The sequence below is a fragment of the Indicator indicator genome, chromosome 1 (genome assembly GCF_027791375.1).
Source record: "Indicator indicator isolate 239-I01 chromosome 1, UM_Iind_1.1, whole genome shotgun sequence".
Classification (NCBI taxonomy): Eukaryota; Metazoa; Chordata; class Aves; order Piciformes; family Indicatoridae; genus Indicator; species Indicator indicator.
Genome location: NC_072010.1, coordinates 112,425,372 through 112,437,462, shown reverse-complemented (window position 1 = coordinate 112,437,462; position 12,091 = coordinate 112,425,372). Strand labels below are relative to the sequence as shown.

Below are 12,091 nucleotides of genomic sequence, written 5' to 3'. Positions count from 1 at the left end.
AAAAGCACTTAAAGCTTATAACACTGTTAGCCGTTGCACAGGCTTATGCCTTGTGGACAAAGTGATAGTTCATCATCCTCTAATATCACACCATGTCTAGTTAATGCTGTTTCCAGGTCTGATATTCTTAATTTATTTCCAGTGCTAGTTCTGAAAGCCATGGTCTCTTAGATCTCCGAGGAAGTTTCTTCTTGATCTAAGACCATGAACATCTCTGTTTTCCAATATTGACTGAACTCAAGGCTGGGAAGTAATTTCCTAGAAAAATTCTTAGACTTTGCTCCTCTGGCATAGCCTCAGAAATATAGGAAAGATAGCCTCTGCCTCCTAGCGTTGTCTATGGTGGTGTGAAAAGTGAAGCAGCATTTTGAGGCTGAATTTGAAATGATGATGTCATAACAGATTATAGGTTGTGTCTCTGTTACGAGGCATTTGAACACCATTCACAACTTGGCTTTGGCTTACTACCATGAGGTTTAGTTAAGGTGAAGTGTGAAGTTTATTCAGCTAGATCAACAGTTTAGATACCTGCTTAATTTGATTTATTTTAAAATTGGCACTTTTAACCTCCACTAGCACAACCAATCAGAAGCTCTGGGCTGCTGAACTGCAGAAGACTATATCAAGAGATTACAAGTATGTGCTGCTGGCCTCTGAGCAGTTGGTGGGTGTCTGCCTTTTTGTGTTCATCAGGCCCCAGCATGCTCCCTTTATCAGGTCAGTGAACACACAGCTGTGCCCAAGTTGGGTCACCATCGGTTTGCTTTGTTTTGCAAGCTAACATACAAGCGTACTAAGAAGCCTGTGGGGCTTGAAAAGAGCTGTCCCTCTCCTGGGGAACTCCTGCTTAAATTCTTCTATCGTAGTTTTTAAATGTCTCATCTGCCAAGAAAGCTTGAAAAGCTGAAATGTTTTACTGTTACCTGCTCAATAGCTGTTGGCAGTTTTTGAAAACAGCCCAGTGGCCTTACTGCTGTTCTCTTACTAATATAATGCCATGCTCATATTTAAAGCTGTTAACTTCTCTGCCATTGTATTTGAAAGTTTAATAGTGTTTTTTTTTTAAACTTTTAGGGATGTTGCTGTTGATACTGTAAAGACTGGCATGGGAGGAGCCACTGGTAACAAAGGTGCAGTAGCAATTCGGATGTTGTTTCATACATCCAGTCTTTGCTTTGTCTGCAGTCATTTTGCTGCAGGGCAATCACAAGTTAAAGAGAGAAATGAAGACTTCGTAGAAATAGCTCGCAAGCTTGGCTTTCCAATGGTAAGCAACAGTGTTCAAATTCTGTAGGGAACGAGAAGTTAAACGCATTGCGCTCCAGCAGTGTCATCTAGAAGCCCTATTTATTGTTTTTCCCCTCTCCAGATTCCCTTGGAAATCAAATTTCCTTGTGTTAGAGGTCTCAGAGATAATTAAGTTCCTAACGTTTTTATTAAAGTAGGTGACTACAGAAAAAATAGACCTTTCCAGTGCAATGACTGATGGAGATGATGAAGCATGATTTCACTTGCATTAGACATCAAGGATTTAGTATAGGAGAGAGACCTTACAGATTCTTGACATGCAGCAGAACATCTGTAGGCTGCAGAGTTAATCAGCTGTGAGAAAAAAAATGCACTATTTTTAATACATAATGATTTTTGCCAATCTTAATTTCTTGTTTACTCATTTTTGTCAATTTGGATTTTACAGTTCTGTACCATATTCTCATAAAAGATTATCAAACACCAAATAAATACTCAGTGCTTTTATCAGTGCAACAAAATGCTTCCTTGAGACTTAAAACAGTCTTACTAAATTTTGTAGCCAAACTGTCCTCTGTTAGTTTCTATGGTGCTGCATAGGAGTCTGACACTTTATTTTACAGTTTTTTTATTTTACAGTTTTTATTTTACAGTTCTAAATTTGTTCTCATGGTCATGTTTCAGTTTTTTGTGGACATACTGTATTCTTATCATCCTTAGAAACAATTTCCTAAATGCTGCTGTTATAATTTGACAGTGTACTTTGGTTTACTTAAGGGCAATGGGAAAATCAGAAAGAGGGAAGTAAAAGCTATCAGTTTAAATCCTAGGCTTTATTTAAACTAACAGAGAGCTTCTGTCTCTCCTTAGCCACAAAAATTGTATGTAACTGAAAACTCTTCAATTAAATCTGAATGATAAAGGCCTCAGTTTTCAGTTTGTTGGGATGTTGTGCCACAAGATCTCAAGGTAGCGTTTTGCTTTCCTTTGCTCTTTTTGACACAGACTGTAGTAGTCATCCTAGAGCAGACTTCTAAAACAGGAGTAGAAAGATGAAGAAATTTAGAATCCAATTCAGATGATTCATGTTTCTTTAGAAATGCAAACTACATAAGAAATGTTACTTCTTTCATAGTTCATATATGTGAATACCATATAGTTGTCCTTATCAGCTAGAAATGATGCACATTTTACAGCTAAAACCTGAACTTCTTCACCTGGAAGGAGTAATTTGTCACTGGGTTGATTTTAACTTCATTGTATGCTTCTGTTTTGCAGGGCAGGATGCTGTTTTCCCATGACTACATCTTTTGGTGTGGTGACTTCAATTATCGAATAGATCTTCCAAATGAGGAGGTTAAGGATCTAATACGACAACAGAACTGGGATGCCCTTATAGCAGGAGACCAACTTATCAATCAGAAAAATTCTGGACAGGTAACTTAAAAAGTGTTACCACACTTAGGACTACTTCATTTTTCTTTTTTACTTCAGCAGTTTTCTTTGGTACCTCTGTAAGTCTGAATCCTCAGCATGTTTTACTTACCGTTTCTATCCAAGTAGTAGTATGGAAGGGTGGGACATTCAGTAAGTTATTTGTAGTAACTGACCTGAAGAGGCAGCGATATAAATACAGTGACTAGCTGTAGGAGCGAGTTTTTATCTTGTTTTGGGAAAATAAAAAAGAAAACTCTATCATCATTTTAGAACTTCATTTTGGAATTTAGTTATAATTTTTTTTTTAATCTGGAAAATATTTCTAGGTGTTCTTTGGATAGTGTTACTGTTTACTTTAAATTGCTGCAGTAATAGGTCTAGGGCTGTTACTGTCATTCTGTTGGAAAAAGAAATAGTCCAAACAGTAGCCTTGTTACTTATAAAGAAAAAGAGCATGGAAGTCTGAAGAAAGCTTCAAATTTTAGATTTTTAGGGTTTCTTGGAAGGCAGCACATAACAATTAAAGGAATATTTGTAATGATTCAAATTTGGTGTGAAAGTGGGTATTCTGTCTTTCTAGCTTTATGTCAGAATGTTGTAGATGGTAAAATGAAAGACAGTCCTGTTGTTTGTTTTGTATGCTTGCCTACACTTTGCTCATATGCAGTGTTTTCAGAAATAGCATTCTCTTCCTTTCATGCTGTTGTCTTCTGCACTAGAACAGGGTGAAAAACACTGGATTATTTTATTTTGTTTTGTTTTGTTTTATGCCACTTCCTAGAGAAGGAGATACATGCATTCAAATGGGTAAACAGCATAATTGTCTGCTAACTTGACTAAAGCAAGAGAGGTGTAGAGGTCTTGGGGACACTTACTGAAGTTATAAAGCTGGAAAGAACTACAACAACTACTGGAATATGAAAAAGACTCAAAATAGTGTGGATGGGGAGAAGAAAGTATAGTATTGCACTGTTGGGGATAATATTCCATTACTTGGAGGTGACTGGCTGGGCAGCAGGGGGCTATCAGCTGGCTAGCAAGTGAGGCTCTACCGTTGTTGCATGTGGCTGTTAAGCAGTCTGTCTGATGTTTGGAAACGGTGTTTACATAGTAACTTTCTTCATTAAAGTAGTTTAAGAAATTGCCAAAGGCAAAGAAATTAATATAGTATCAGAAGTTGTGGGTCTTCTGACATTGATCTTCTGACACTGATTTTTTAAAATTGATTGGATTTCAGTTTATATTTCTAACAAAGTAATGATATTAAGCACTCTTTTTTTTTTCCCCTCTTTTTTTTTTTCTCCTTGACTCCTACTTATTGGTGGGGCATCTTGTGTCGATTTGGAGGAATGCTCTGCATGTTCAGATAGGTACATTAAGATACAAACTTTAATTCCCAACTTCTGCTAACACTTGAGCACTGTGGACAGTGCTGTGGACAGAATCTGTGTCCTGGATGACCTCAAGTTATGAATGACATTGGAGGAACAGTAGGTTGCTCATGAACCTGGGTTTAAAGATAAAAATGTTGGCATACTTCTGTTTAATGATGATCTGTCTGGGTCACTATTTAGTCATAGTGGCAAATGTAGAATGTTTGCACCAGATAACATTTGGAGAAGGATTCATGTTACCAAATTACTTTTTTTTCCCTGAGGTGCCTATACAAATTTTTACTGTTAGAAAAGAGAATTCTGATTCGTTTCAAGCTGTTTCCCATCTGTTTCTGTCTTTTGACATGACACATAACTGCTTTGTTTCTTACAGATTTTCAGAGGATTTTTGGAAGGGAAAATAAATTTTGCTCCTACATACAAATATGATCTTTTTTCTGATGACTATGACACCAGTGAAAAATGTCGCACACCAGCATGGACAGATCGCATTCTTTGGAGAAGAAGAAAATGGCCTTTTGACCGATCAGGTCTGAGTTCTTCTTTAAATCGTTTAAAACATTATTTTAAATGGCTTACAGAATCCATTTAGTGACATTCACAGTACCAGTGTTTGTGAGCTTCTGTCCCTGACTTTGTATGAAACAAAAAGCTTATAACAGCATCTGCAATAAATACAGTGACACTGACAGCCATGTGGCTAAGGCGGCCAACCATATCCTGGCCTGTGTTGGGAACTGTGGTAAGTGGGACCAGGGAAGTGATTGTCCTCCTGTATTCAGCACTGGGGAGGTTACACTTTGAATACTGTGTTCAATTTTGGGGCCCTTGACTACCAGAAAGACATTGAAGAGCTGGAGTGGATCCAGAAAAGGGAAATGAAGTTGGCAAAGAGCCTGGAGAACAGGTCTTATAAGGAACTGCTGAGGGAACTGGTGTTGTCTAGTCTGAAGAAAAGGGGCTGAAGGGAGAACTTACAGCTCTGTGTAACTACCTGAAAGGAGGTTGTAGTGAGGTGGGTGTCAGTCTCTTTTTCTTAGTAGCAGTGACAGGACAAGAGGAAATGACCTGAAGTTGCACCAGAGGAGGTTCAAGTTGGATATTAGAAGAGACTTCTTCACTGAAAAGGTTGTCAAATACTGGGGAGTAGGCTCCCCAGTGAGGTGGTTGAATCCCCCTGTCTGGAGGTTTTCAAAAGACCCATAGATGTGGTGCTAAGAGTTTAGTTAATCACAGCATGTTTGAATTAAGAAGGGACCTCTAGAGATCTAGTCCAACCCCTTTGCCAAAGGTGGGATGGTCCAAAGCAGGATCACCTAAGGCAGGCCACACAAGAATGAACCCAGACTTGGCAGAGCTAGGGTTGGACTTGATGACTTGATGATCTTAAAGGTGTTTCCCAACCAAAACAATTCTGTGATTCTATGACCAGGAGGATCAAGAATCAGATAATCAGTCACTGATATTTCAGTCGTTCTAAGGAATTTCTGTGTTTTTTCTGTAAATAATTTAGGTTTGGTTTACTTTCTTTTTCAGCTTTTACATTTTTTGTTTTTAAGTGTATTCTTGGCAGTCACTGTGTTTCCTCCTCTTCTGTTTTCATTAATACTGAATGTAGCTGAAGACCTGGACCTACTAAATGCTAGTTTCCACAGTGACAGTAATGTCCCTTATACGTGGAATCCTGGTACTTTGTTGCACTACGGAAGAGCAGAGCTGAAAACATCCGATCACAGGTTCAGTTTTATTTTATACGTTACTGCCTAATCATTAAGATTGAATAGTTATGTTACATATTTTGTTGCTAAGATGCTCTGCTCACAAGTTTTTCTTGTGTATTTTTTTTCAAAGGCCTGTGGTTGCATTGATTGACATTGACATATTTGAAATTGAAGCAGAAGAGAGACAAAAAGTTTATAAGGAGGTGATTGCAACACAGGGACCACCTGATGGTACTGTAATGGTCTCCATCAGAAGTTCTTCAGCAGAAGAAAACTATTTTGATGATAATTTGATTGAGGATCTTCTTCAAAAATTTGAAAGCTATGGTGCAGTTATACTTATAAGGTTAAAAATACTTTTTACTTTTAATCTCTGTTCCTCTTCATTGTTCCCCCCTGTTTCCTGAATAAACTTACTATCTTGGCAGGCATTTCAGTTATGATCTGCTTCGTTTTTAACATTTAGATTCCAACTTTAATTCCAACTTACAGTAGAAAGATAGTTTTACATACCTGTACGTCTCAGTTTTCAGAGTTAATTTTTCCAGGTACTCTGTATCAATAATAGAGTAGCACGCTGACTTTGTCAGAAATCATTGTGACTTAAAATTTGCTCTATGTGTAATGTGTCACAAATTTTGTATCCTAAAACCAGGTTAGTACTTTTAAGTGAACCGAAGATGAGAGAATCCCTGTGAAAGTTCTGTTTTCACTAAGCTGTTAATTGAACTATAAATGTTGTAGTTTGGGGATGTTTTGGGGTGGTTTGGTTTTGTTGTTTGGCTGTTGTTTGGGTTTGGGATTTTTTTGTTGTTTGTGTTTTTTCGTTGGGGTTTTTTTGTACATGTTTGTTTGAGGGGGGTTGTTTGTTTTGTTTGTCTTTTGTTGTTGTGTTTTGGGGGTTTTTTGTTTGTTTTCAGAAGACTAGGAGCATTGTCCCAAGTCCATAGTGTGATGCAATATGGAACACCTAATAGAGATACTTGACCTGTTGCCACATAATTACTACTGAATGTGTAACTGTAGTCACATAATTTTCAAGAGGACCATGCTTTCTCTGTGTGATATTTACCCATTTCTCTTTCGATTTATTTTTGTTGTTGCAAGGATACATTCAGTTAAAGCTTGTTAGCCAATTGTATATTTTTTAATGAACTTAAAAATAAGTCTTCTCCATCAAGTGACACAGGAAAAACTCTTAAGAGTCAAAAGTTGGTAGCTAGGATAAAGTATTTTAAATATTGTTTCCAATGGACTTTGCAGGTTCGTGGAAGACAAGATGTGGGTAACATTTTTGGAAGGAAGTTCTGCTTTGAATGTTATGAATTTGAATGGTACTGAGGTAATGTAAAAATTACTGAACTTTTGTATAGCAAGAGAAAATCCAGCTTGTGGGTGGGTTGAGATTGTATTCGGTTGGTTTTAATGCTTAAAAGTTTTTCATATTCTGTGCCACACTGTTGCATCTAATTTTTCTTTTTTAAACTTTTGGTAACCACACAACATTATGTTGAGTTTCAAAAGCCAGCTGAGAGAAGTATTAAACTTTATTTTCAGGAGGACTGTTAGAGAAATGACGATCCTATATCCTGGGGCATCTTCATCAAATGAGGGATTTTTAATTGAATTTTTTAATGATTTCAAAGGCAAACTTTTTAGCTTTAGTTTGTAGTTTGATTGTATTTATAGCCTGCAATAATTTACATTTCAGCACTTTTTTACTATAATCACTTAATGTCAAAATTTCAACTCTCGTTGACTTTTGTACAGCCAGTATTTTATCTTTGTAAAAATGCTAATTGTCATGTTCCAATTTTCACTGATCTTTGTTCTTGTCAAGGCTTAGATTCAGTAACATGATTTTCTGCATCTGCTGAAAGTTTCACTGATGGTCCATACAGGATAGGGGCTCATATGTTAGTTTGCAGAATCAAAGCCTGCTATTTTATCAATCTGTAAAAACAACTCTATTAACATCATTTAGAAGCAAATATGGTTTTCTAAAGACAAAGAGTAGTGTTTCTCTCAGAATAATCGAAAGCTTTCCTATTAATTGAAAAGGAAAAACAAGTTGGTAGGTTTTCCATAGAAAATATTTAATAGTTGTAATTAGCAGTTTAAACTACGCTGATGTACTTGATTTACCAAAACGAAGTGAAAAGCACAATTATTGTTGTGATGTGTCACTGTTATTGTTTAGTCCCAGAATCCTTATTTGTGATATTTTCATTTTTTTTCCTTCCAGTCTAGAATGCTGAATTTAATTTTCCTACACTTAACAATTTCTGTTTTATGCATACTTTTTTTTGGCAATTCAGATACTAGGAAGGACTATAAACATAAGCCTGAAAAATCCAGATTGGATTAGAACTTTGGAAGATGAAATGAATCTAGAGAAGATTAATATTGGGCTGCCATCATCGACAAGCTCCACTTTGCTTTGTGAAGATGCTGAGGTTACTGCAGACTATGATATGGAAGGTTTGTGGAAATACAGTATTCCTCGTTTTGAAATGCTTACAGTCCTCTATGTGGTTAATTTAATGTATGCATCAACAACTTGATTTAACAGATTTATGCTCCTCTAAACCAGATAAATTTGAAATCCTGTTATTTCCACCAGTATTGTGAAAACTTGTTGAGCAGTGTCAGTTTCCACCCTAGGTTTTACTACTCTGCTGACACTCTCTTTATTCTTCTCACTTTCTCCTGTGACTTACCCACTCAGGATCACTTCCTTCAGACAGCTTTTACAGTTCATGAAGACACCTATAAGCAGGATAAATACAACTTCACAGTGCAATTTTTTTTTTTTTCCAATACACATAATAGATTAATAACATTAATGAGCACCCATGCTAAACACTGATATTCTTACACCCCCCCAACTCACCAAGAAGACAGGCTTTGCCAGGCAGGTAAATATGATTCAAGGAGGGAAGCCTCCAGCCTCTGTTGTCCTTGGAACAGACTGATCTTTGGCATTGATGAGTTGCTGTTTCCCTGTTCCCTGATTTTTGTCAGTTTTGTTTTTTTCTCTGAAGGGTTTCTGTATCTCTTCATGTCCTACTTTTCTAGCAAAATCCTCAAGTTCCTGAATATCACTTGTCTCGACCTGCTGCCCACGCCTAGGATCCTAGGCTTCATAAAAAGAAGCGTGGCCAGCAGGTCAAGAGAGGTGATTCTGCCACTTTGCTCTGGTGAGACCTTACCTGGAGTACTGTGTCCAGCTATGGGGCTCCCAACACAAGAGAGTTATGGACCTTCTGGAGCGGATCTAGAGGCCACAAAGGTGATCAGAGGGCTGCAGCACCTATCCTGTGAAGACAGAGTAAAAGAATTGGGGATGTTCAGCCTGCAGAAGAGAGGGCTCTGGGGAGACCTTATAGCTACATTTCAGTATCTGAAGGGGACCTACAGGAAGGCTGGGTGAGAACAATTTAGAAGGGTTTGTAGTGATAGGATGATGGGCAATGGTTTTAAAATGGAGCAGGGTAGATTTAGGTTGGACATAAAGAAATTCTTTACAATGAGAGTGGTAAAATACTGGAATACATTGCCCAGGGATGTGGTTGAGGCCCTGTCCCTGGAGACATTCAAGATCATTTGAGATGTCACATTTTAAGGGAATCCTACCGTTTCACATGGGACTGTTAATAAAATCAACCAATCATACAGGTGTCCAAATTGTTACAAGTCCTGTTTCCTACCTGCATTGGAAAACAGATGAAGTGGCTGGATGTGGCCCTGTCCAGCCTGATCTATTTGGAGGTGTCCCTACTCACTGAAGCAAGGTTGGGCAAGATGACCTTTGAAGGTCCCTTCCAACCCAATGCATTCTGTGAATCACTATTGCAGCAATTGTGCCTCTGGATTTTTGCTGTTCTTTACTTAATAATTTTCTAATCTATGTACTTTGCCACAGTTTATTTTTAATTCTTACAAAAGGTCTGCTTCACTTTCTTTACCACATCAAAATTTGTTCTTATTCTTATATCCTTGGCAAGTAAACCAGCTGTTTTTCAAACTGCAGCAAAACAACCCTCTACACCTTACCTGCTGACATTTCCTCTGTGTATTGCATTTCCATATGTATTTTTCAGGATTTGTTTTGGTTGTCATTTCTTGAACAGATGTACTTTATGGATGTAGTCATTTTATCCATATTGATTTATTCTGAGTGAGCTTACTTGCTTTGAATTTCTATCCAAACTTCTTAGTAGCAAATATTATGTTGCAAAAGTTTCAAGAAAAGAGATGGCAGCTAGGTCTTCTGGAAAGAGTAGACTAAAGTTATTTTGTACAGGTGTTTCATAAAGAAAAATACATTTTGGTAAGGGTATATATTCGGGACACTTGTATGAAAAGTTGGAAATTCAGTGTCATAAGATACTTTATCTGTTTCCAGTGCAGGTAGGAATAATTGTAACAGTTTGGACACCTGTATGATTGGTTGATTTTATTAACAGTCCCATGTGAAATGGTGTAATTCCCTTAAAATATGACATCTCAAATCCCACAAACTCTGGTATCAAAGAATTACTTTGTAATTAGCAGCGTAGTTACTCTGTTACTGCTGAGCAGCCCGGAGTTGAAACTGGAACTTCTGTAGAACATTGTGTGTCATTTATGTACCTGGATAGAAGCCTGCGAGTTATGGAAGAAAGGATTACTATGATCTTATTGGCGGGTGATGGAATAATTGTCTATTTTAGGCATTTGTAATATCAACATAAACTATTCTAAAGTTGCAGTTTAGTTTGCAAAGGCACATCCATGCTGAACTTTTTTTTAAACATCACCTTTTCAAATAGTATTACAAATCTTGAAACCCCCTGCCCAGCCTTCTGAAGGCTGCTAAACAAAGCTTGACATCTACTTCAAACTAGGGGAATAATTCTTTCCCAAGGTCTTCTTTGTAAAGCTAATTGTTTCTTAGATAAAGCAACATTACAGTCACCACACCATTATGATTACCTGTTATATTTATGATATATATTGTGCCTTTGGAGTATTTTCAGCTGGTTTGAATACATATCCATTCTTTATGCATAATTTTATGATGCAAGAATTATACTTTGGTTGTTGAGCTGATTGCTTGGAACTTGAGGACTTTTTGCAGAAAATCCCATGCCTAGAGTCAGTTTGTAATTTTCTCACTTTTAAAAATAATTACCTGTTCCTTATTTTACATGCTTTTTTTTTTCTTTTTTGGTGGGGGTGGGGTTGGGGTTTGTTATTTAGGAGACATTGATGACTATAGTGCTGAAGTAGAAGAAATCCTTCCTCAGCATCTACAGCCAACTTCAAGTTCTGGTCTTGGAACCTCCCCAAGCTCTTCACCACGTTCCAGTCCCTGTCAATCCCCTACGCTGTCAGATGGACCTACACTCCCAGTGAGACCAAGCCGAGCACCCACAAAGACTCCTGGACCACCTGTTTCTACACACAGTGTGTATTGCATTGCTCAACTGCCTCTATTAACAGCTATGCAATCTGGCAGGTGTATGGCCCAGTGGTAGAATACTAGCTTGTAGATTATTTTTAGTAGAGACTTTAGGTTAATAGAAAAGGCTGTGCTGCAAAAGGCTATCTAGCATTTTATGCATAAGGAGCCATGGGCAATTCACCTCATTCTTTGTGTCTCAGTTTTCTTCACGGGCAGTGGAAGAGCTTTGTTTCCTGAGTCTTATTTAGTACTCTGTCCACTGATCTACACTGTCGCAAACTCACTTGCTCTACTTCTTTAGCATTTCCTCATGAAAGAGATATCTCAGACGGTTACCTGATAATATGCTTTCTAAGTTGTTCAAAATTTCTGTTGCAATGGGTCAGTATAATCCTAGTTCACCTTAGTCATACTCTCTAAATGCAGCTCATTTCAATTAATGCTCCCATCAGCTGTCATATGTAATGTGTAATCAGTAGATTTGTAAATTAGGTGTAGAATATGAAAGCTTCTGTTTAAACTCAACTTCATAGTGAACATTTAGAATTACATTGTTTGGAATGGCTTCTGGAACAGTTTGTGTCATTGCAGTTTAGAGTAACTTTACAAAGGCTGCTAAGATGCCTTCAGAAATCCTCTTGCAACATTTTGTTTCCAGAGCACTCACTTCACAGATATGGATCAAAATCTAAATTTGAAACTCTGCAATCTGTAAGAGTGTTCAGGATTCCATGAAAAGCATATATTGATTAAAACATATGAGACACAAATTTCAGTTTATGAAATCTGCTTCTTTTCACCATTACTTTATCCCCCTTGTTTTCCTTCTCTTGTATAATTTT

The 12,091-nt window shown here is 37.4% G+C and overlaps 1 protein-coding gene across 1 annotated transcript in view; it reads left to right on the top strand.

The window, feature by feature from the left end:
• SYNJ1 (synaptojanin 1) overlaps positions 1–12,091 on the top strand; it is a 67,699-nt gene that overhangs the window by 37,525 nt on the left and 18,083 nt on the right. The window contains exons 16-24 of the mRNA XM_054389419.1: positions 577–717; positions 1,075–1,267; positions 2,527–2,685; positions 4,453–4,609; positions 5,698–5,815; positions 5,931–6,146; positions 7,064–7,142; positions 8,119–8,281; positions 11,045–11,251. Coding sequence (XP_054245394.1) covers positions 577–717; positions 1,075–1,267; positions 2,527–2,685; positions 4,453–4,609; positions 5,698–5,815; positions 5,931–6,146; positions 7,064–7,142; positions 8,119–8,281; positions 11,045–11,251 — 1,433 coding nt within the window. The remainder of the gene's footprint in view (positions 1–576; positions 718–1,074; positions 1,268–2,526; positions 2,686–4,452; positions 4,610–5,697; positions 5,816–5,930; positions 6,147–7,063; positions 7,143–8,118; positions 8,282–11,044; positions 11,252–12,091) is intronic.